The 26,202-nt window shown below is 41.0% G+C and overlaps 1 protein-coding gene across 1 annotated transcript in view; it reads right to left on the bottom strand.

The window, feature by feature from the left end:
* Positions 1-26,202, bottom strand: part of LOC307254658 (carboxyl-terminal PDZ ligand of neuronal nitric oxide synthase protein-like) — a 147,668-nt gene that overhangs the window by 14,378 nt on the left and 107,088 nt on the right. The window contains exons 9-10 of the mRNA XM_080033125.1: positions 8,695-8,860; positions 6,166-6,351 (exon numbers count right to left, since the gene is read on the bottom strand). Of these exons, the coding sequence (XP_079889251.1) occupies positions 6,166-6,351; positions 8,695-8,860 (352 nt within the window). The remainder of the gene's footprint in view (positions 1-6,165; positions 6,352-8,694; positions 8,861-26,202) is intronic.

The following is a 26,202-nucleotide window of genomic DNA, read 5'->3' as shown; positions in this document are numbered from 1 at the left end:
TTAATCAGCTAATTGTTACAGTTATTTAAAGTACACTGACAGCTGAGAAATGTATGTCTGATAAGAGAGAGAATCCCGATTAAAACACACAGATTAACACATAGCGACTCATAACTCAGCTGCAGACAGCAATCGTTTGTTTACAGTATTACTGGTCTGAATCTTAGCTGTTTGGGTGGAGTCCTGTTTGGCTCTGATCATCAGTGTTGAGCTCAGAAGATTAATCACTTGACTTTAGAAGTCCTTTACTCCCCCTTATCCTCTGGTCATTAATTTCAGCACTGTGATAGTCCGTTGTGTTTGTTTATATACAGTATGTGACCCACTAAGTGCAGCGGCCATGTTTCTGTCAGCACGACTTCACATGAACAAAACAAGCTCAGCTAACTCCTCCTGAGCACACTAAATACTCTGTGGCTGTTTATTTTATCTGTGAACGCTTGAACAAATTAAGTGGACAAGCAAAAATGACACACATATCTTATTCTAAAACCATAGATATTGATAAGCTGCAGCCTTATGTCTATTTTAATATCAAGCACACATGCAATGTCCTTATTGTTAAGCACTTACAACTGCATTTCTTGTATGAAAGGTGCTGTACACATAACGTTGATTATTATTTTTTTAAATGCCAATTATAATATAACTGGCCGTACAGTACTATTTATATCCTGATAGCTACCACTTTACAATATCTGGGAGTATTAGGCCATTGTCGGTAATGTAATATATAATTTTTTGAATCAAGGTGAAGCAGTTCTTAGCTTGGTATCGGTTTGTGTATGTGTGTATTTAAATGTGTCCCTGCAGGTGACAGGCTGAGCTTGTAATGAGGCGTATTGATTTGTGGTGCTCCCTTGCTGTCGCCGCAGTTAACCCCAGTTTCAAACAACGCGTCTGTGACGGGGAAATCGATACAAGTCACCAAAGCCTGCTCTGCTTGGTGGGAAACGTGGCCCCTCGGACGGCAACAACCCAAAGCCCCATCAGACAATTCATTAACACCTATAGTGAAACCACAGAGTGAGAGAGACTGGAGCAAAGGGAAGAGAAACAAGATAAATGTATGGGCCAAAGGTTCCAGTAACAAGGAAAACAAGAGTGCCCTTGTATGACTAGGATTATTTATTTAAATGAGGCTCTCTGGAGAAGCTCTAGTCTAATTGGTGGTTGGGAGCCAATTTAATGGCTGAAAAGCTGTGTTGTTGCCATATGGTATTTTCCTGATGAATCAAAAAGTGAAAAGCAGTTAAATCAGAGGTGTTTGCTGCTTGTGTCCGACTGCGTATACTTGGGATTTTGACCATTAAAACTTGAGAGGCATAGCGATCCCACAGTAGCCCCTTCGGTAATAATACTTTACAAGTTGCATCTTACTTTTATGTTTTTTCTTGTTTGTTAATTTTTAATACATACAGTCAAGCTCAATGATGCTCAAAATTAATAATGAAAGTGTAGGAGAGCAACTTTCACCCAATGAGTTCAATAAGCTACACAGGTTACCTTGCTCACTACAGCCCAGCACTACAAATATGCGAACCATGGGGTTTGTTTTGGATGCAGCTAAAATCATATTATGGGATATGCATGGTGCCAACTGCCCCAGCTGTCTAAGTTATGGTAGATGACTATAACTAATCTCACATTCGCATATAAGCCCCACATACACACACACACACACATCTTCAGCTTGCCAGAATGTGTGTGTGTATCCTATGAATTCAATCCAGGTTGAATCAACAACTACATAACATTGTAAAGATTAGTTCAAACTTTTAAACTTCACTGAACCTGCCACACAAATAAACAACAGATCCCTTCTGCATGTGATCTCACTACAGACCACAGAACAGACGATTCATATTCTGAAAATCTTTCTGAAAAGCTGCTTCTGCACCACAGGGACTGACCCACACAGCCTCTGTCAAGGCAAAAGGCCGAGTAGCAACAAGAGACTGTTTAGAAAATACACCATGTCTGGCATATTGAAGAGGTCGGAGGAAGACCCGGGTTTAACAGATGACAAACAATAAGGTTCAGGTCAAACGTGTGAGAGAAATATAGATGAAAAGACAGCTGGAGTATTTCCTCTAGGGGCTAGAGAAGAGGAAAAGTGAAGACAGAGAAAAGAAATGTAGCGTAAAGAAATGCAAGTTAAGACATGGCATTAGCTTTAAGTAAATACTAATTATGTGTTTGTGCGTGTACTCTGTCTTATTTCTTCAGTTTTGATAATGTCCTTACAGGGGCAAACATAAAAAAAAAACCTTGTCACACCTTGAAAGAAATTGTTGAAATATCTAAGTATGTGTTGATGGAAATGATTCTTTACTTGATGGATGACAAACTTGCTCAAACTACCTAGGGCGGCAGTGGCGAAGTGGGTAGGGAGATCGCCTCTGGAGTGCAGGGTCGGAGGTTCGATCCCCCGTCTCCCTGCCACATGTCGAAGTGTCCCTGAGCAAGACACTGAACCCCAAATTGCTCCCGATGGTTCAGAGAGCGCCTTGCATGGCAGCTTCTACCATCGGTGTATGAGTGTGCGTATGAATGGGTGAATGTGGTAAGATATGTAAAGCGCTTTGGGGCTGAGAAAATTGGCTAGAAAGCGCTATATAAGTCAAGTCCATTTACCATTTACCAAACTCAGGAAGGAAGAACGAGTGATTTGTAGCCACTGGACCTTGTCAGACTACACAGACTTTCTCTCTGCGTAACTCTGTTTCAAATGGTCACATTTGTGAGGTCGAGAGCACACGAGGGAGGATATGAGTAATTCAAATGTAAATCATCTTCTCATTATAACTTTCAAAATGACTGGTCTCCCTCCAGACATGCCCTTGTCTCCAGGCTTCCAGTTAACCTCTTTCTATACGGAAACTAAAAAATGGGAGAGCCTTATATTAAAGCAATTTCTCTACCTGACAATGTAATACACTCTTTGATTAATTACGATTATTAAATCACAAGTTGGGGACACCTTTTTTTTAATTATTGCAATAGCAGTGTGAAGATGTGTTTAAGTGTTGATTTATTGTAACAGGTTTGAATATATATTTTTGGACGATTTCAAGGACTGTTTCATAACATTTTAAATTATATTATGGGACACATTGATGGCTTCAGCTGCAGGAACATGATTTCATTTGCATTTTTATAGTTCACAGGTCCAATTTAGAGATGCCATGGAGAAAGGCGAAAGATATTAATAACAGTTATTCAAATCTTATAGAAATGAGCTCTTTTCTTATCTTTTGGCCCAAAGGCGAGCAGTACCTTCCCCTTGAATCGCTGTACCTTGAATTGGTGCAAAAAAATATATATTTTTATAAAGTTTATGGCTAAACTTGTATTCTCTTATAAAAAATGTTATAGGATTAAGCAAATAAGAGAGAAAGAAAATACAGATGATCAGAATAAATGAAGAAGTGGAGAAGACATCTGTCTAAATGCCGGATCTGTTTTTTTGCAAAGTTAAAAGAAACAGTGATTACTTCAGGGGAAACTAAACAACTTTTCCTGATGGCCACAGTAAGATAGTGGTTAAAATCAAAGTGTGAGGTAGGTTTTTCTTACAGGTTCATTTCACAGGAAGTCGACATTTTGGACCCAAGAAAACATCAATTTGGGACTAAATACTATGGTCTGATTATTTTGAAAGAACCACACATGCTCCAACAAACTTTCCAGCTATGATTAGGCAAAGTTAGTATACACTTTCAAACAGTCTCTCAGAGGAACATAGCGTATCAGATTGAATCTCTATTATCCTTTAATACACTATCACCCATAGTGGCTAACAACGTCAGTTTTCTGGACGCTCACTAGATTAGTTTGATCCTGTACTAAAACTCTTTGAAAGAGATAGTGAGCACATTGAGAATTGGCCCATAGTTCCATTTTAAATCTCTGAAAACATCAACCATTGCCAAATTCTGGCCTCGTCTGAATTGAGTTTGACAAAAGTGCTGTGATAAACTGGGGAAACAGTACATAGAAAAAACACTGTGGCTTTTTTTGTTGGAACAAAATGAACACTTTAATTCTGCATTGTGCTTGGAGGCCATACACAGAGCTGGGTTTCAACAAAAACGAGACCACTTCGGGGCTGTCATCTGTGGGCTGCTGTTTCTGGCACAAGTGGAAGAGTTTTTTTTGTTTTAAGGGATGAATAACAGAAACAAACGGCGTCCCTCGAGGTCCAACTAATCCTGGTTTTACATAAAAAAATTAGGAAATTTGAGGACAAGTGCACACATGCTACGGCTACCAAGTCAAACAATTGTGAGGAGACAAAATAAAAGAGGGCTGCTTGCAGAAGTCAAGGACGGGGCTATTCTCTGGGATAAAGTAGAAAAAAAAAGTTACATACAGGTTTTTTTGTCTAAAAATAGTATATGACTAATTTTGAGCCAAGCAAGAAAGGACGTTACTTCTCCAAACATAGAGACAGTTAAACAGTTCCTCCCAAGATTTGGCTGAAATGTTTATCTTTGCTCATTGGAAGAGTCACTTTTCACTCCAGCAAAGACAAGAAGAGCTCATCGGTCTCTGAAGGCCCAAACCCCTGTTATCTTGTTGCTGCAAGGGCGACAGTGACAAACTTAAAGCTTGCTCCGGAACTAACCTTAGCTTCTGGTGGGATGTTCATGCTACATCGAGATATCTCCGTGACAAAGTGTTGTTTCCTGATAAATCTCAAATTAAAACGTGTGTGAGTGAGTGGGTGGGTGTATAACGTGTAATCAAGAAAAAGAGGCAAGAGAAACAGGAAGGAAACAAGGAAACAGCTTTTAAGTAAAAGGTGTATAAGCGTGAGTATGCATATAGATTGGAGATTAGATTCACGCAGTTGTCTCTCTTGAAGACGTGTATTAATGCTTTGACCAATAGGGTGATACCTAAAGTGAAGCTGGAATCTCTAAAGTGTGAAGAATTTATAATCTCGCTTTGTTCACGTGAAATTGACTCTAAAAAAACCTGCATATTCAAAAGGGGGAACAGACAACTAATGTGACAATTACAAACATATGCGCTGCCTCTTTGACTGTGACGGCTTGGACTCAAACCTTCATTGTTTCTGGTGCCTCTGTACATTCATAGAGCTCTCTACCTAATGGATCAGTGTTTTTGGCTCCAGTTGAAACTAAATCAATTAACTCAAGCTGTAGTCCTGATCAAGGACTGTCTGACCGTCTTGGTACTTTAAACACTGTTAATAATAGTAAATAAATAATTTAACAAAGAAAATATATTTGCAATATGTTATACGTTTGTATAGCAACTTATTCAGTACAATAAATCATTAAATAAGGTAATGTCACTAATGGAATTTGGCCACTAGTTGCAGAACATCTGTATATTATTTTTCCAGATAACATTATGAACGTCTGAGTGACTGATATGTTCGGGAACCCTATGATAGCCAACCAAGACCATGACATGTAGTTGGACCAGATCCAGGCTACTCAAATTCTCTTCACCACTTACAGTGGATTTATGTTCATCCATTTATCAATAGGAGTCTTCCCTCTCTCTTATATTATATGTAACTGCAAGTATATCACACCAAACATATCGGTGTGAGCCTTGCATACATAATTGTGCACGTCGGACAGAGGCTAGTTCACTACATGGTTAATCCTATAGTTTGAAGGGAATGGACAAAAACAAGGTGAAGGACTATTGGGTTTTCAACTCAACAGGATTCTTCAGTTAGGAGAGCAGGTCAGACAAAGCGTTACACTGATATTTCGTCTCCCAGACAGTCGGGAGTTCCCTGTCTGTTGAGGACATTGAGCAGCCTCAGTGTCTCCATGTCCGTCCCCCAGCCAAAGATCTCCATGCCTTCCCCATCGTCGTCCTCCCCCCCCTGCTCGTCATCCTCATTGTCATCGCTGCTGTCCGTGTTGGACTCGTACTCTGAGGCGATGCCCGACTCGCGGAACCTGCCAAACTCCAGGCAGGCCGGAGGTTTGACGAGGTCGAGGGACAACAGCCGGTCGGCGGTGCCCGGGGACACCTCCAGACCGCCGCCCTCCTCCGGCCCGTTGTCGCGCCTGATGGGAGTGGGGGGCGAGGGGGGGAGTCGAGAAAGAGGAGGAGGAGGAGGCCCCGGCATGAAACGGAAACACTCCAGTTTGAGAAGACACTGTTCCCTACCTAGCACGCTTCCCAGGGTCCCGTTGGAGGGCGAGAAGGCGTTGCTGCTGCCGTTGGTCCCGTCGGCGTTGCCCAGCGACGGCAGGTCCAGCGCAGACAGCTCGGGTTTGGGCGTGGTGGGGTCGCACATCACAGAGGGAACCGTCGACCGGAAGGTGATCTCCAGCAAACTGTCCTGAGATCCCACTGAAGAGGAAAAGAGGAGACGAGGTAGGACATTTTTATTTATTTAGTCAATTGTTGTGAAAAAATACACACAAACTAAAACATACAACAATGAGAAACTAAACAACAACAAACAAACAAACAGGATCCTCAGTGAGATATACGCAACGATAGAGTATGATGAATGAGAAGAGGGCCAGAGAGTCCCTTCTGCCCTGATTTAAATGCATCTGCTCCCCCACCTCCTGCTGATTCATGGGGGAATAATAATGCGTACAGTATAGATTCTGAATTGTGATGGATAGCATATTACTGCTCCTTGAATATTCTAGTAAAAATCAATCATTTAGTTACCAATAAATCACTACGTTTTTGCATTGGGAAAGAAAAAAATATATATTTCAAAGCATTACATCATCGACTCAGTAACACATGTTTTGCTCCCTATGTATAAGAAAACAGACCTGAAGTTATAAAGAAAAAAAGGGAGACAGAGATTTAAGGAATGCTCCCTATTTCCAGTTTCAAATGCTAACCCCTTGTAAGCATGTCATATGAAAAGTTTGTCTTTTGCTCCTTCTTGATGGACAAAAGCTAAAACAAATCTAAAGTTGATCCAGGAACTCCAGTTAGAGATAGGATTTTCTATTGGCAAACTATTTTGTCTTTCTGTAAGACAATTACAAGGTTAACATTTTAAATGCTTCCAGGAAGATTTTGCATTGCGCTGCAGCCGAAGCTAGATTCATCTTTTTTGTTGCTGGACGTCCATGTGTTGGCATCACCTCTGCGCCAACAGACCGTCTCTATTTAAATTACAGTAATATTTTAAAGGGCTTTGTTTTTCTCACCCAAGTTGCCCTGAGTGCAGCAACCTGTAACTACTACCGTGTGTTTGCTGGCTTACTGAAGTTTAGTAGGCTGTTATATTATGTTTATATCTTTTTTGAGGGTATCATTTTGTCTAAGTACAAACGAGACCATATCCATCCAACCATATAATATTTCCCACCAGGGAACATTCATTTTGTAGAATAAATAAATGTGCACGTCTACTACATCCGTCCGAGACTTTCAAGGTGTTTTCTCATGCAAGACACTGAACCCCGAATTGCTTCTGAAATTTGAAAGCAATTTGGATAAAAGCTCTTTATAACTAGAATCCATTTATTTGTGAACATAGCCTTTTGCCATGACTTTGGGTCATCCTTGAAATCAAGTGCAGCTGTAGTGATTCAAGGGGTTATCCCATGGGGTGTAGTTAACGTTTCACATCCCACAGAGAAGTGAGAGTTGGAAAAAAGAAAACAGATATTTCCAGCAGAGAACTCCTTTAGCAGGCTTTCTAGCCGTCGAGCAAATAATTATGCTCCAACCTAATGCATTGTATCCTCACCTCGTCTCATGTAAAAAAATAAACAATGTCATCTTCATTTAAAATGTGTCTCCATTGAACTGTTTTCCTGACCTTTTAGGAACTGAGGGTACTATACAACGAACAGTATGCAAAGGTGGCAATGAGAAAACACACCTTCCCAAATGAGATTGTGAATTGTTTGCTGAAAAGATAAAAATAAAAAAATTGTTTCTCGCAGGGGGACAAGTGAAGGGCAGCCTGAGCTGTGATGGTGCAGAGAGAAGACTGTCCACCTGAATAGCTGATGAACAGGCCAAACAATGTGTAACGCTGTGGGGAGAGTGGCGGAGACGACAGAGGGCATTTTGAAAAAAAAAAATAAAATAGAAACGATAGGTGTGTGGTGCATGATAAACAGATAGGTGAAAGGATCCAGTCTCATACTGATACTCTAGCTTTAATGTCGGGATTTCCATTTAGATAGGCCTGTATGGTTCTACAGTACACTCTGCCTGCGGTCTGTTCTGTCAGTGGGTGGCTTGCTCCTCTTAAAAAGACACAAGGTTGGGGGTGAGTTAAGGAAATTCATCATAAATTAACTTTAATTATGATCCCGCCATGCATGCTCTTCCTGCTGTGGCCATTACATTAATGTGGAGCTGCATCTCATTACATACAGCCGTGACAAATGGCAAACAATAAGTACATCGCTCATCAGTCTTTAACCATCATCCCACCCCTTAATTAAATGACTTCCAAATATAGATGCAAATCCTTTCTGAGTTTTTCTCGTTAAAGAATTGAACTATGAATGAATTAGGATGGTTTGGCCACATCAATTTAAAGAAACTGCCAGGCCATACACTCACTGGTTTTGTCGGTAGTGCTAACCTGTTTTTTTTTTTCGAGATGTACTTTTACTGTACATGTCAGCAACATGCATTTGTGGAAAATAAACTCCAGCAAACAGTGTGTGTGAATGATGTCTTGTGTGATGATCCACTCACTGGAGTTTGGTCCAATCATCTTGGTCTCCAGCTCCTGGATCTGATTAACCAGCAGGGAGATGTGCTGAAGCAGGTCTTTGTTCTGAAGCAGCAGCTGGTGGACCCGAGCCTGGGCCTCTAGCCGTGCCGTGGCCTCTGCACTCAGCTGGTCCTTCAACAGATGTACCTGAGGAGAGAGAGAGAGAGAGAGAGGAAGACGACAGATGTTCAGTGCCCAGCACTGGTGGTAAATAGACTCCACTTTATATAGTGCTTTTCCCTGGTTTTTACACAGACCCAAAGCACTTTACATTGTTTAAGTTGTACAAATTCACCCATTCACACACACACACACACACACACACACACACACACACCGATAGCAGCAGCTACTACTGCGCAAGGTGCATGCTAACTATCGGGATCAATTCCGGGTTCAGTGTCTTTCCCGGAGAGACAGGGGATCGAGCTACCACCCCTTCTACCCAGTGGAAGACTGCCCTACCCACTTTGCCACAGCCGCCTAAGTGGAGTACTGATACCACTTATCTAAATTCCCCAAAACACAGATACACCAGACCACACTCCACTTGAAGACGAGGGTCATTTCAAGGGCCATTCAAACATAATGTGTTTGTCAGAGAACTCAGGAGTGAGTGCAAATTGCTTCAAGGGTTTGCCTCAGATATTTGAGTCAATATACACCAACAAACAAACTAAAGTTCATGTACCTCATCTTTTTTCTGATCATGTCAAATATAAAAAAAAAAATTGCTTTATGCCACTTATGAATGATACATACTTTTGAGCCACCACTGACATGTGTAGTGTTGCATAATTGTATTTTTCTTTATGTCTGAAATTGTTGGACCAATAGCGGAACCTTGCATTGTGAAATGGTGAACAAAAAGTAAGCTTACATGCTTAGACAAATACAATTTCTTGCTTTCTTTTGGGATTCTTTTCAGTGTGTATACTGTACTAAAGGCAGGCTGCCTAGACCTTCTCCACTAACATCATTAAGATTTTAGCAATCTGATTATCAGAGATTTCATATATCATACCAAGAAACTGTGGTGCATAAACATTAAGTGAGAAGATACAAGTGAACAAGAGGCAACACATATATGCCCACCCTGTGACGCCAATGCACCCAAATTCACTCACACTCACTCTTAAATATCTCCTATTATACTACTTTTCTGGTCTTAATGTCTCATTAATGACTCCTATGGAGCAACCTGACACGAATCACAGCACAAAAAAACATGTAGATTTTCGGGAAACTCTTCCTCTCATCTGAGCGCGCTCAGCATTCTCTGTCCACACCAAGCCCCAACCTCAGCGATTTTTACCAGCATCCAATAAGGAAGTGACCAAAACTGTAGTAGACTGGAAGGGCCACTGGGGTGGTACCAAGACTGAGCAATTTTTCTTTGACTCACTTGTTAGACAGGCCGTTTTCAAAGTCTTATTAAACCTATTTACAGCCTGGTCCACAAAACCATTTTAGTCTGTATGTATAGGTCATATCTCCATGACAACACTGAGGGGGGTGAATTTTTTTGGACCACGCTAGTTTTTATTCTTTTGGAGGTTAAAATGTATTGGCGCGATCTCTTGAGTGACAGCTCTCCGCCCGTTGTCCCTCACTTTGCCTCGGAGGTAAAAGTCAGCTACCTCCCTCCCCCCGACGTGAGGCGGAGTAAAAATCTCACAAAATGGCGACGTGCACAAACCAGGATTATAGGATGCTGTGTGAATAACTGAGGTCAGCCCGGATGCTACGTCCATATTATTTACTATCTATGGTCCACACTCGGCTTTGTGCTTCTCCGCCCCCTTCCCTCCCTCCTGCAAACCCCACTCTGTTGTGATTGGTTACCTTCCTTCCAGAACACTTTCAGCAGCACAAGGGCAGATTTGAGCAGGGAGGTGGGGGCATGGCCGGAGTGCGCCTGAGCACGTTGCAGCATTACCATACATGGAAAAATCCGGATTTGTGACGACACGAATGCAGGACATTTTAACCGATTTGAACAAGTGATTTCTCGACCGGCTGCCCTAGTGTTTAGCGCTCTGCACAGCCACCCCAGACGGTCAGCAGGGAATACGTCTAAATGAATGTAAGTCATTATTTGATACTTTAGTATGGTTAAATATGACTATAATCATTATAACAACGTTTATAGGTCATAAAAGTCGAAAAAGTATAATAGGTCCACTTTAACCATTTGCATGTAACATATAAAGGAGGCTACCAAATTTTATCCAATTAAGAGCTTGTTTCTTAAAATGAATCACATCTTCTACACATGTAATATGTTAAGTCATTCCAATATTCCAATATGTGTTGTTTGCTGTAATGAGGGGAATAGGAAAGAAAACGTTTCTGAGCTGCAGTAAAGGCTGAATAACTTTGAACAAAGTGTTTTGAGAAGGAGAATCTAGGCTATAAGATATGCGAGAAACATCCAGACAGATTTTGTGTGGTAAAATAGTACACTCATATTATGTGAAGCCTACTGAGGCAAATGGCTTTTTGTGATACTGGGCTATATAATTAACACTGACTTGATCTGATATCAAATTAAACATCAAGTTTCAAATGTAGTGCGTATCTAGACCCCCAGCTAGTAACTAAATGGAATGGAGATGAAAGGCTGTGAGGATGTGGCTGAGTCAGCTCAGCAAGTGGCAGTGATTGATCAATCACACTGTGTTCTTCACTGCATGGGAATTCATCAAAGCAATATTGAGACAACACAGAAAGCCTTCTGAGTGTTTTACCAGTTGGAGGGAAACAGATCGATCAGTGACGATCTGTTGGGCATTTGTGAAAAAAGACCCACCACATGAACAGAGGAACACAAACACACACACAGAAATACAGGTTGAAAATTGGGCTGTTTAGGTTCGATAATCAAGTATGATACTGACCAGATACATCTACAGTATAAATGTCAGCAGAGGTGTGTGGACTCGAGTCACACATTTGAATTACTTGAAAATTTACTAGAAAAATCCATTCAGACTTGCAGCTGGACTTTGACTTCAATACTAAGGATTTGTGACTTCACTTTGACTTTGAGCCTTTTGACTTACTAATCATTGATACTTTTCCCTGAGCCCAAAGTTGAAAAATTATGTTATTTAAATTGAATTGACTAACGTTAATTTCCAGCAAGTCCTTTGGCCCATTTCAACAGCATCCATCCAGTCAAGCTGCATTAAGGCCAGGACACACCGGCCCGATAATCGCCGTCGGAGAGTCTGTAAGGGGTGGGGACACGAATCTGTTTGGTGTGTGCCGTGACGTCGGTCGTCGTAGATGTCGTCGGGCTTCTTTTGAGCCGATTGAACATGTTCAATCGGCGGCGGGCAGTCTTTCAGTTGGAGCAATTTCATTGGTGGAGGGCTAGCGAATCAGTGAAGCCCGGAAGTGAGGCAGATAGCACAAACAGCTAACAGCAGTTAGCCATTGTTTTAATGTGTTTGTTCGTTTCGTTCAGCGAGTACTCACATGCATCAACCCTTGTTGACTGCTCGACACCATGCTTGACACTCTCTGCTAAAAATGGTGCTCTTTATGGTCCATAAATATAAATACGTATTTATATCTATGTTTATGGTCTAGAGAGCTGTACCATAATTTCCGGCTTCCGTATTTTTTTGGGCCACAATACAGAGTAGCGCCGCCTGCTGTTATGGAGACATTACGTCCCGCGCAAGCGGAAAGTCAGTAGTCGGCTCGGTGTGTTCTTGGTACTTTTTTGGCCGCGACGGGCAGACTGGAGCTGCCTGTAACGGCAGACTCCATTTTCGGGTAGTCGGACCGGTGTGTCCTGGCCTTTAGAGAACCATGACCATGACATTGGGTTACTGGGGCACCAGCTGGAAAAATGATAGATACTGTTGTTCTTATTTCTTGGACACGACTTGGTACTTGCAAAACAATGACTTGGTCCAACCTCTGAATGTCAGTTGAAATCAAATATTGACTCAAGCTGAAATGGTAAGTTGATAGACAGAACATCGATGATTTAGATTCGTTTATTAAAAGTATTTAAACTATTTGGCAGCCAGACTGACATTTCTCAGGTGCCTTTTGCTTAGCATCAATGTTACAATAATTAATGTATTATTGTATTTATCTACTGTGTACTGTGTTTATTATGAAAAGTGTATTTCTGGGGCTCAGAGCAAAAGGGGCGTGAAGGACATATTTGGCGAAAATTACTTCTATATACAATTTTAAAGGTCTTGATTAGTTCTATCAAGTGGTAAAAGAATAACGTCATTATACATTGTACTTGAAATAAAGGCTGAAAACATAAAGGCGTAAGTGAACCATCAATTGAGTTTGGAGCAAAATAGGCGTAAGTGCACTGAGCTTGGTGCACAAAAGGCGTAAGTGTAAATCAATTGTATTATTAATAGGCTTAAAGAGCTGAACATATGGAGGAACATTTATACTACAGAACAAGTGTTAACAAATATGTTTAGAGAATTTGAGATACCCACAAATGAAGGATAAAATATGGTAACAATTTATTTTAGTCAGATGTTTTTTAATAGAAAAATAATAATGAATTGACTAATCTCTATAAAAGTAGAGATTGCTTACATACATATGCTGATATCTTATTAAACAATCACAATCAATAAAACGTTTGATGATGCTCTCCTGTAAAATTCTGAAAATGTCACATTTTGGTGTGCCTTTTCTAAGAGTTTTTATGTTTTGCAGCAATGCCTTCAGCCCGAGCCCGTTTTCTCATTCGGGAGACTATAAAAGCACCTGGGCCATTGTGTCACATGTCAACATAAATGACATGAATGTTATTTGTTTGTACAACATTAAAAAAATTCAATTTCTTTGGCTTTTTACTGTTTGCAATCTGTCACCTTGGGCCCTTGTGGTATGCATTTTTCCACTTCTGTCAAACATTTTCCAAACAAAAAAGTCACGAAAATAATTTGCAGACTAACTGATAATTAAAGCTATGATTGTTGTTTCTCATATTTGATCGCTTTCCAATATAAACATTTAAAAAATGGCAGTCACAAAGGCCGAAATAACTGAAGTATTAGATACTAGGTCTTTGCAATTTCTGTGGCTTTATATCCAGCTATAACATTTTTATGACGGGGGCAGCAGGGCTCCAGTGGCTGCTCTGATCCTCATGTAACCTTAATGTCACAGTCTGCTGTGGTGTGCAAGATTAAAGCAGCGGCTCTATTTCAATTTAAGAGTGAAATGATAAAATGTCTATGGCATTCTGAATCATTTATATGAAGGGAGTGAGGAAAGGGAGAAAGAGACCATTCACTCACACACACACACACACACACACACACACACACACACACACACACACACACACACACACACACACACACACACACACACACACACACACACACACACACACACACACACACACACACACACACACACACACACACACACACACACACACACACACACACACACACACACACACACACACACACACACACACACAGTCAAAACTTTCATAGAAGCTATGATTGTCCGTTTTTACTTCAAAGTGCTCTCCAAATCAAATGTAAGTGGTCCCACCTCCCACCTCATTCAGCCATCTGCTATTCTGAGCACATGATTGATTTTAACAAGTTCAAAGAAGAAATGTTCAATGTTTCAAATCACAGGAACGGTTGAGAAGAAACCAAAAGGAGCTTAAGGAGCCCACTTAATAATGATTTTCTGACAGGAGACATGGCGTGGCTCTCAATAGTTTGATGAGGCTTTACCATGGACTTTGAACAAGGTCCAGCAGGACTTTAAATGTCAGCTGTCTAATAGGAAAAAGAGCTACCAAAGGAAAGAGTGTCACACACTTTTATCCTGTTACACTGCATGCATGGTGGAGTGCATGCTAAATTGCAATTTTAATTTCAGTCACAACCCAGTAATGCTCCTTATGCTGGGTTAAAAGTACTCGGTTTACACTGGAGGACTTTTAAAATACTTTGAAAAGACTGAAAACTGACACCCTCTCACATCTAAAGACAATCAACTTACACCTGAGGACAATTAGTCATTAGTTATCTGAGTTTTCAGTCACAGACTGAGATTTTGAAAAGACAGGGGGTCTCATATTGCAAGACTACAACTAGATTCCTTTTGAAATTAATATTATTTCCAATCCTGCTACTGGGGATTAAAAGTGATTTCAGTCAAATAAAAAGTTTTTTTTAGCAGGTAAAATGGACTGGGTGTATAAACAACTAAATGCCCCTATCACGTAGGCTAAATGTCATGCATGATCACGTTAAAAACGGCAAACGCGATTGTGATTATATTTAATTAAAAAAAAGTTAATTCAATATTCCGAGCGGGGGACATTAGTTGACCAACTTTATTTGCTGATTTCGTCCCCAAATGACTCTCACTCCTAACCCTGTATTTGACGGTAAAGTGTTAAGGTTGCGCGTGTCAGCCTGGTTCTCCAGCCGAGGCTGCTATGTAAAAGTTGACGAAACAAGTGCCTCACAGGCGGACACAGGTCGCGACTAATGCCGCTCCTCCTGCGTCGTGTTTGGTGCTGGAGAGAGTGTGACAGTGTTCACATCATTTCACTTGAGCCAAGACTATCGATAATATCAAACCAGTTGATAATATTATGTCGGAACGTCAAGACGGTTGGAAGACTGGATGAAATCGGGTCGGAAGACCACCTTACACCAAACAACTGAAATTACGGGCGCGCGCCACAACTCCAGCAAGACTCCCGTCATTTCAGTCCGACATTGGAAGATTGTCTGCGACTGTGAAGTCGCGTGAAAAGTCGTGCAGTGTAAGCCCAGCATTAGTTGACGTAGAAGTTAGGAACCCCCTAAGAAATGCAATTCAAATTTAGATTTGATTTAGACCCCAATACATTGGTTTTAAAAAAAAAGTATTCATTTAACCCATAAGGACCCATGGTGACACCCACGTAACACACACTTTGAATGTCCTACAATCTTCCATATACAGCTTTTTTGTTGACTTTTACTCATTAAGTCCCTAAGTGACATATACTCAACGTCCTGGTGTGGTGGTAATGTGACAGTCATGTGACTATGTCAGGAAGTGACTTCCCAAAAATTGCATTGTGACATGTGCACACAAGTGAAGGACCCAGCTCATTTTAAAAATCTTTTTTTTTGTTACTAAAGGTGAGTTTAAACCCATTTAACAATTATAATGCGTTAATAAGGTGTCCTTTATTACATTTAACTTAGTCTGACCATATTTCATGAACAAATTAATGTAGAACAAGTTAGGAAAATATCGCTGTGACGTATACGTCACATCGGGTTTTAGCCTTAAAATATTCTTGGAAATTCTGATGTGACATATTTGTCACAATAACAAGAATGGTAATAAGCCGCTCAATTAGTTACGCTGTTTCAATTATTTTTAATTAATAGATGTTCTTCTGTGCAATTCAAAGTACATTTGAACATATATAATAAAAAAATTATGATAAATTATTATGTTATTGATCAAATATATTACAAAACTATTTTTGCATATCTGTAAATAAAACAAACACAATTCACTGTCCTATGCTGGTCCCATTTGAATGTAGAAGGCTAATTGTTTTATTTTTTCTTATGTATGACTGAGAATAAGCACTACACTGTTGAGAATGCACTTGAGATCATCATGGGAGATGAAAGTGAATTTGAAGGCTGTGACGACAATTGCTCGGATGAAGACCCAGAGGACCCCGATTACACTCCCAACAAAAAAGAAATGGAGAGGGAGTGGTGTGGCGATTCAGACTCTAGTGAATCAAGTGATGTAGATAGATGAAGTGCCACAACCAAACACAACAATTTTCTTGGAGAAAAGCAGGCCTCCCCTGGCAGGCCTAGAGGGCGGGTCCCCTCAAGAAAGTGTGTAGTGGGCTCAGGAACTGGACAGTGTTTGTGTGGTTGCTTGAGCGCCTTCAGGAGCTGGTAGCTAGCATGCTGGGGCTGGTAGCTAGCATGCTGGTTGCTGGAGGCCGGGGACTGGAGCTTGCTGCTGGAAGCCAGCGACTGGAGCTTGCTGCTGGAGGCCGAGGTCGACTCGGAAGCTGGAGAGCATTGTGGTAATGGAAGGCAATCCAAACTCACCAGAGGCAGAGGCTTGAAGCTGGGGACCGGGGGCAAAGGCTTGTAGCTGGGGACCGGGGGCAAAGGCTTGTAGCTGGGGACCGGGGGCAGAGGCTTGAAGCTGGGGACCGGGGGCAGAGGCTTGAAGCTGTGGACCGGGGGCAGAGGCTTGGGCTTGTGCTGGCAGCTGGGAGACCAAAACTCAGGAGGGTATAAAAAGCTCTTTGCCCACTCTGGTAGGGACTCCCCAAGCCAAGGCTGTAGCTCCACAGCTCGGTGTGCCAGTGTCAAGGCTGCCTCTCAGTGGTCGAGTGTGGGGCCTTTCTCCCAGGCTTTCTTGAGGCAAGAAATGGTTAATGTTACCTCCTCAAGCTCGACCTCAAAATATCTGTCTGCTGGGTCCATACTTGGTCTGAGTATTCTGTTACGGTGAGTGGCAGACAGGCAGGCAAGGAGGACTCAGATGCAGACAGTTTCACTAGAAGACTATTTATTCCTTCCAAAAACTCCAAGAGGCGCAAAAAGGCTAGGCACATGGAACACAGGACAGACTCACCAACAGGTACAATACTCAGACAGGGAACAAAGACACACAGGGATATACACACACAAGACAGGGCAGACAACGAGGGACAGGTGCAACACATTAGGGGAGGGAGCAGTAATCAAACAAGAGGGAAACTTGACAGGACATGGGAAGGAACAAGACAGACATACCAAAATAAAACAGGAAACACAGGTAACCACCAAAACAAGACAGGACAAAGACAGACCATGACAACAGTAGCTTGTTGAGAGGTGCTCCAATGAGGCAATGTTATGTGATTCTATTCAGTTTGCGCAGTGGTGAAGTGGGTAGGGAGTTCGCCTCTGGTGTGCAGGGTCGGTAGCCTGGCTCCGCCCGCCCGCCTACTTCCGGCCAAATTTTATTTTCCCTTCAGTAGTCAGTCTGGATGTACAGCCCATTTCCCAGTTTTGCCGGAGATTCGACAGCCGGTCCAATCAGCGAACAGAGCGAGTGGCTGAGAACGATGACGTCACAGTCGCGCTCCAGTTTCAGTTGCCAGAAGCCGGCTCATGACACACGTGACGACCAAACGTTATGCGATTGGTTGGCTAATCCAGAGTGGCACTGGGCAGATCCAATAGTTTTAAACTTTAACAGACACCCGCCTCCATGAGTGAACGTTTGCCAATTACAGCACTGCCAGACCTTCTGTACAAATGAAATGAAGTACAATGGTCTGGTAGCACCAGGCTACAGGGTCGGAGGTTCGATCCCCCGTCTCCCCGCCACATGTCAAAGTGTCCCTGGGCAAGACATTGAACCCCAAATTGCTCCCGATAGTTAGCTTAGTAGTAGTTAGCGTAGTTACCCTGCGTGGTAGCTGCTGCTATCGGTGTGTGATTGGGTGAATGTGTACAAAACAATGTAAAGCGCTTTGAGTCTGTGAAAAATGGAGATAAAGCGCTATATAAGTCCATTTACCATACCATAAAACAAATCTTCAAAATAATTTGTTGTTAAACAGAACTGTTAAAGTCACAATATTGATATATGTTGTGGAAATGCAAATAAAAATGAAAATGTGGGTTACTAAGCAGAAAAAACTGTCATGTTGATTCATTCTCAATTAAGGAATACATTTACCATAAACGCCCAATGTGACATATGTGTCACATCACAGATCTTTGACATTAAGGGGTAGTATTTGAAAAAAAACTTCAGAAATGTGTTCTTTGTGGTCCACTTGGTCTGTGTTATATCTGCCATATTTTTCCTTTAAGGAGAAATGGGTCTGGGTTCTTATGGGTTAAAAAAAAAAGTAAAAAATTATTTGAAGCCATTAGGAACAAATTGATTGAAGAAGTAGAGAAAACCTGGAATGCTAGAATGAAGCACCTGTGAGATATGACAAAAAGCTTATCTCTGGAGGCTGTGAGGACCCCAGTCTGATGAGGTTTGAAGAGGGTTTTGCTTTTTTTCTTACGGCTTTCTTGTCAGTGAACCATTTCATATTTGGTTTTGAACATCACATCATTCATCAATACCAGAGTGCATCTGAACAGGTGCCCATAATATGTCTAAGAAGGCCTTTGGTGCAAGGGGCCAAGGAGAGCAGCAGTTTATTTTCAGGGTGCAGTGAATCAAGGGGTCCTCATGTGGAGGCATGAGTCATAACTTGTAAGTGGCCCCCTGGTTACTCGTTTGAGCCTGATGTGGTAACACTCAACTCGTTACCATGCTCGTTACCCTTGAAGCATGGCGGCTCCTGACGTCAATGGCGACACAAGGAAAAACTACAAAACAAACCGTAATTGGTATTCCAAAAATATGCCGAGGCCACTTCAGCATTCTCTGACAAACGGCCTTCTGTGTGCTGGAGAGAATGCTGTACAAATTCCTCAAGTCATTTCAATGACGTTTGAATGTTTTGAATAATACTTTTAAGTTCTATTCAAGGCACACTAAGCGTTCTCCAGCGAACGCTTGGCTAACGTTTGTTTATGTTTCTACTAACCGTAAATTGAGGCTAAGAGTGCTAAGTGGTCGAGCCATTCCCCGACAGGTAGCGGATGGTGAGTGGATATAAGCTGATTTTGACAAAATAGTGTTCTCTATAACAATCGCTTAGTATGCCTTTGATACAATTTACAATTTTGCCTTGTGGTCCGCAAATAGTTTCTGTCCTCGTTTGGATAAAAAATATAAATGTATAGTTCTGGAAAAAGAAACCACTACAGATGATCAGTGTCAGTGGTTTTACTTTGTCTTTGAGTAAAATGAACATGTTTGTTTTACTCTATAGACTAACGACAACATCTCTCCCAAATTCCAAATAAAAATATTGTCATTTAGCACATTTCCATTCGCTAAATGGAAATATAGAAATCTTTGCCTGAATTTAAACTAAACACATTGTGGGAAGGAAAGTTTTTTTCATGGTGGAACATTTCTTTTATAACTTTGCTCATTCTTCAGCTTTGAAAATAAGCAGTTCACTCACAATCTAGAGTTACTCTTTTTTATGATATTATCTCTCTCACATCTCTCCTCCCTCATTGCCTCTCCCTATTTCTTCTTCTTTTCTGTCTTGGACATTTGGATCATTTTGAGCTTTTTTTTTATGGATGCAATGTCATCAGGCCACCCCCCCCACACCCTCCGAATCTAATAAGAAGCCAGTGGGGCAGAGAGAGACCTAGACAAGACGGAATCAAAAATTCACAGCCTCTGTCCCAAGGCCTCCAATACCTCCACCCCCTCCTCCTCCGCCTCTCCATCCACTCTCCAGACAGAAAAACAAGTGTGGAAGAAGACAGTCATCATCTTCCATCACCCTTGCACTTACCATCAAATGGAGGGGGCTTCAAGATTGTGTTGTGCGGGGCCAGGCTTGCCTCTGAAGACCTCATTTGTAAAGACAGACGCCCTGACGATGACTTTGGTTGTGTAATTTACAGCTGACTTGAGCTACGGAAGAGAGGCGCTTGACTTGGACTAATGCTGCCCTGCTGACAGCTCTAATAGCACACCAGCCACTCCTGCGTGCTTTATACCGAGTCCTTGGGGGCAAGTGTCCAATTTGTCCTGATGCTGTCCATGCTAAATGTCTCACCAGGAGGCATTGGCTGGTAAAAGGACACCGAATAAATCCCACTCAGAAATACAGTTAAAAAAAAAAGAAAAAGAAAAGGCAAAAAAAAGGTCAGGCTTTTTCCTCTTGATATCTGTTTAAAACAACATAAGGTCGAAGCTAAACATGGTTATATTTGGTATATCGAGTTTCTTCGGAAACAGAGGCTGGTCCTACAGATAAATTATGAAAATGGAATTAAAAAATTAAAAAAAATTAGAGATGATGAGGCCTAAATAATTACAGGTACAGTTGCAGATATCTCAAGGTACTGTCTCCTTTTATTCCACTAATACGTTGGGATTGAAACATCAGGATTAAAAAGATGGAACTTTTTAAATTATGGTCTGTTTGAGGTTCTTTTCTGATTTCCTAATTAAGGTTAGGGGAGCTTCGTGGGCATGGTTACAAAAAAACAATTGTATACAAGCAGCGAACAACAGTCTCCCATTTTAAAGTCAGGTGTTTGTTGACCCAAGCGTTCACACAGACTTTGTGGCTCTATAAATCTAAAATTGACTTCCTCCTTTGCTCCCGTCATAATAGGTACGGTGTCTGGGGAGCTTTGTCTCATGAATGTAAACATGTTTTTTTGGGACCATTACCAATGTTAAACAAAGCAGAGGTGCGGTGTTTATACACAGCTGAGGCTCTGAACTTGGCTATGTTAACACAGTGGCTAGTTGCCTGAGACACACTGTCTCACTCCCAGCTTGGTCAGAGTTCGATGGAAACCGTTTATTTACCCCACCATTAATAATGTATTACATATTTTGATTTAAACAGGGTGCAGTTTTAATAAAAACAAATGCTGCAACACATGGAGACTGGCCACCCAGGAGACCCTCTTTATTTAGAACTGGTTTTAGGAACAGTTTGAAACTGCAATAAATGCATCTTTCGCTATATCATTAAAGAACAATGTCGATATTCCTTTTAAAAACTCGACAAGAGGAAGTGAAAGCTCTTACTGAAAGCAGAATGCAGACAAACAGCCAATTGAAACAGTACTCGACTTGTGTTTTATTGGGGTGGTCCCTTGGTAGTAAACCTGCTGCCACCCAAATGTTTTCTGGCCCCTTATCTGTAAGTCTATAAGTATGGCCAAATTGAAGGCAACTCAAACGACTCCATAAAGCTTTAATTAGGCAGCAGCATCTATCATCCATTTTATGGGTCTCTTTGTTCTCAACTGTACCCCAGAACAGAACAGTTCCTTAGGACAATTTCTCATTTTCTCAATTCCTTCTCCCACAACAACAGTATTACATCTTTGCTCCCTATTTTTCCTTCATCTTGTCAGTTCTTGCAATGCTTTATAACAACTCTATTCACTGATTTTAACATAATAAATATAAATTGAGACATTTCATACAGCTCGCCAAAAACACAGCAGCATTTCAACCTACACCCGGTGCAGACAAAGCTCACAAACACTTCAAAATGATACCTCAAACTTCAAAGAATTTATGCAATTTAACCTGTCATTTAAGACATCAGAGTAAGTTTCATGCAAAAACTGTCACCACTTGAAAGTGCTCTTTAAAACCACTGCAGCATAGGGCACTTGGCACGCTATGTGGACACAAAATAAGAACGCATAGAGAAAAAAAAATCATGTACCCAACCACATGTAAAAATTCTGAAATCACAGAACTGGAAGAAAAGTTTAAACGATACCACTTCATTTCAACTTTCAAATGAGACGGAAAAACAGTGACTGTGGTCACACTGGTAGTGTAAGTGGATTAGGCCTGATGGTTGTGTGCTGTGAATCCACAGGGTTGGTTAGCTGAGGATGTACTTTTCACACAGGATTATGAGAATCTCCTTCCCTATACCCACGCCAAAAATCTGTTTGATGTGGAAGTGTTTGAAACCATTCCAACAGTGATTGGTCTCTGTCTAATCTAATTTTTGGGAGGATAAAACTGAGAGGAAAATTATCTTCTTTTTTTCTAGTGCACTGATAAGGGATCCATTAGAAAAGCACTCTAAAACCATTAGAGAATTGTCATGTGCCTAAGATGGGGAGAGATTGCTTGATGAAGTTGAGAGAGAACCAGCAAAGTCTTTAAGGCGTGACAATAAATGTGTAAAAAATAGTCAAAAACAAGAATGGAAGGAAGATGTGTTTGAGCATAAAGGAAGATTAGAAAGGAAATAAATGAAGGACAGACGATTATTAAAGACTACGTTCACACATTAAACCGTGACTTCTTTAACTGCACTTGTATAACCTTGGCTAATTTAAAATATGTCTGTCTAACACTGGAGCACCAACGCACACGTTGTGAGGATGTCGGTCTAGAGTGATGCAAAAGTCTCATGAACAACGGATATGACTATTCAGGCTGAGGTTGCACTGCAAAAAAAAATCTGGCGTATCAAATTGGATTTGAAAAGGTAAGATGTTGTGTGATTTGTGCTGATACACTGTTATTATCAAAGAAAAAATAATTAAAAATAAGAGTCACATATGAGCAACATTGAATTGGGGTCACTTTTGCCTGCAGTCTGAAGAGAATAATATGAGAGCAAATTAGACTAATTAATACAGATAAGTACGATAAATACGATGACTTCTCTGACTTATGGAACATCTCCATTTCAAATCGCACCTGTGTGAGCTGTAATTAGCGTCGGCCATATCGCTAATTCACTTCCATTTACTATGACCTGTGCTCAGCCTCTGGAGTTTAACGTGAAGACTATTTCCCAAAGTCAAAGTCACAGGTATCTTAATCAGTGCAGGGGCCAACAGTGAAGATAATCCCTTCTTCATCCCTTTAAGAAAGTATTTCCCTAATGAGCTGGGATAAGGAGAATGCTGCCATATTGAATTATTACAAATATAACTGTTGAGATTATCAAACATATATTTGCAAAGCACAGACAGGTGACTAAGTAAAGAAAAATAGGACTGCAGCTATCTTCTGATCTTTATCAGGATTAACCTAGTAATCATTTGGTCTACTAAACACAGTGAGAAAAAAGGGGAAGATTTGGCACACGTTTCTCAGGACTCAAAGTTTTGGAGTTAAATCAACAACACCAGGGAAGGAGGGAACAATAAATGTCTGCCATTTTAGTTTGAAATATAACAAATTATTGATTCATTCTCAAGAAAGTTGCAGATTAATTTTCTTTCTTTTCTATTTATTGATTTGCTGTCATGGTTCAATATTGCAACAATGGTGTGTGCCAACATTTGTATTTATTTAAAAAAATATCATTTTTTTTCTCTGGCTGTATGTCTTTTGTTTACCACTGTTGTGTTTTGATGCGTTGGCATTGTACAAGAACGTCAACATTATTAAGGCAGAGCTGAAATCAATCGGGGCTGCTGCTGTTTGATATCAGCACATGATAAACAAAGAGCAATATCTGCCGTTAAAATAACAACATTGGGAACTCTGTGATTTCACCACTTAAAAAGCACGATAAGTCAAAACAGAACAAAGCCAGTATATGTCTTGGTCTGAGGTAAATACGTCAGGGACAATCATGTTGTTTTCAATGTGGAAACAAAGTTAGGAACTCCGACCAACAAAAACACACAAATAAAGATGTACAAAGATGTACACAGTACACACACATTTCCACGCAATTTAACAGTGCATTGTCAGCCAAGCAGTTCCTACATGACTTCACCTAAAATCTGCATTATCTGGGCAGAAGAATCAGCTTGTTAGTTTCCTCTGTTTGACCTCCACTGATAGAGAGAGCTTTCCTCCCTCATTAAGGCTTGTTAGAGGTAGCCTAAGGCAATTCAAATCTTACCTGTGGGACATAGTTTGTTTGAGAAAGTGAGGGAGGAAGAGAAACAGTAAATATACAGTTTGTATGAACACAAACTTCCATTACAGAGACTAGACACTGGCAACACCAGCACACAATGAGTGAGAAACACAAAGTCAGTGGTAACTGATTTAGATTCTGTGTGGATGCTTAACGCTAAATTCCGTTCAGATAAGTATGGAGAACTGGGGATTCTTTGCTAAATGGCAGAAGAGCCGGTCAGACAGAACACCCTCATGCTCATTTGAAATATTCCACATTAGGTTAAATACGTCCTTCCATCTACCAAAGCAGTGTTTAAAAATCTACACCAGTGTCTCTGCCAGCGGCCACTGACCTCTGGCTTCATCACAGTTTAATTAATGCCATTCATTTCTGGGCACGCTCAATCTGAATGTGGGAGCTGTCAGCAGAACGTTGTTCAGGTCAAGACTAGGGACCAGTTCAGTCTGAACATGCAGTTTCATATGGACCTCTGTATCCATCTCTGTAAGCCATGAAGCTGACTGTGTGGGACACTTCTGGGTCAGGAGGAGTGTGTGCATGAAACAGAAGGTGTGCTGTTGAGTTGTGAAATCTCAGCTTCAAGTCTTGAGGCCTTTTGTATTTTCCTGGTTGTGTGCATGTGTATGTACGTGTGCGCATGTGTGTGTGTGTGTGTGTGTGTGTGTGTTGATCAAGCTCATAGGCCCGAAGCCATTGCTGTACCAGTCACTCTGCAGCAGCTCAAGCTGAGTGATTGAAGTCTGATGCTGTGTGCACTCGGCACTAACTTTTATTTTTTATATTTTTATAAATCCAGATTGGTTTGCAGGCCCCTGTTGATCTCCTTAACTCTGACAAACATCCTCAAGCGTTTCCTATTAATCACATTTCCTTTTAGGAGGCAATGGCTAATTCTCCTCATTAAATACAAAACGTTTTTTTGGATTTTTTTTTAAAAGAAAGTCAACAGGGCCAATTGAATGTTAATGTATTTAATAATAATGAAATTATACTAATACATACTAAATTCAATTAATGTTTTGGTCCATTCTTATTCATCTTTATATAATACGTTTGGGAACCTTTGAATTGGCAGAATGCTAAAATAGTTTTGAGAGTTGTCAAATTTTTGCCTTTTTATTTATTTAGAATTTGCCTCCAGATGTTGCCAACAACAACTGATGCCACAATGGACTTTGTGTGTCAAAGAAAACAAAACTATGAATATGTAATAATGCTGCTGACACTGTCCGCTGTGAGACTTGGCGTGGGGGGAGGGGGGGTTTGGGGCACAGGTGCGGACCCAGGGGTGTCTTAAAGTTATCCCTGGAGGGATAACCACAAAATCGCACAAGCGACTACAGGGTAGGGGGAGAAAACAAAAAGCACAAGGCTACCTTTTAATAACCAAACTAAAGTGAGAACCAAACCACTGCTGCCAAGCAGCTGAACGAAAGACAAAAACTTGAACAATTATTTTTTCTAACTCAGAGGGCACTCAGAGTGAACCTCTCACCATCGCATAGAGCAAACAATGAGCAGCACAGAGCACTGGGGTCTCAGGGCAGATATAACCTCTTCACACCTGGGCTCAATCAGCCAATCAGTGCACACACACCTGATTGCAGTGAGTGAATCAGTCACCATTCTCACGGAGGCGAAACACTCCGTTTCCTCACAGTCTGCGGCAATTTAAATCAAAGGAAAGGGAGCCAGTGCAACAGTTCCCACAGCAACATCCACTCAAGGTTAAAGTACCACTCGTTATGTATATGACCATCACACTATGGGAATATATTAGAGGAATCTGAACTGTTATCCGACTGAACGAAAGGGATGTATGAATTGAATCTCTTCCATTGCCATACTAGCACATGTACAGAGGGAGTATGGAAAATAACTATATGTGTGTTTAACTGATCATGTTTCATCACATATTCTTTTTTACAACCTAAAACAGAGACATTTGCAG

This window comes from Ammodytes marinus (genome assembly GCF_949987685.1).
Source record: "Ammodytes marinus genome assembly, chromosome: 8".
Classification (NCBI taxonomy): domain Eukaryota; kingdom Metazoa; phylum Chordata; class Actinopteri; order Uranoscopiformes; family Ammodytidae; genus Ammodytes; species Ammodytes marinus.
This window is presented reverse-complemented; position numbering and strand designations above follow the sequence as displayed.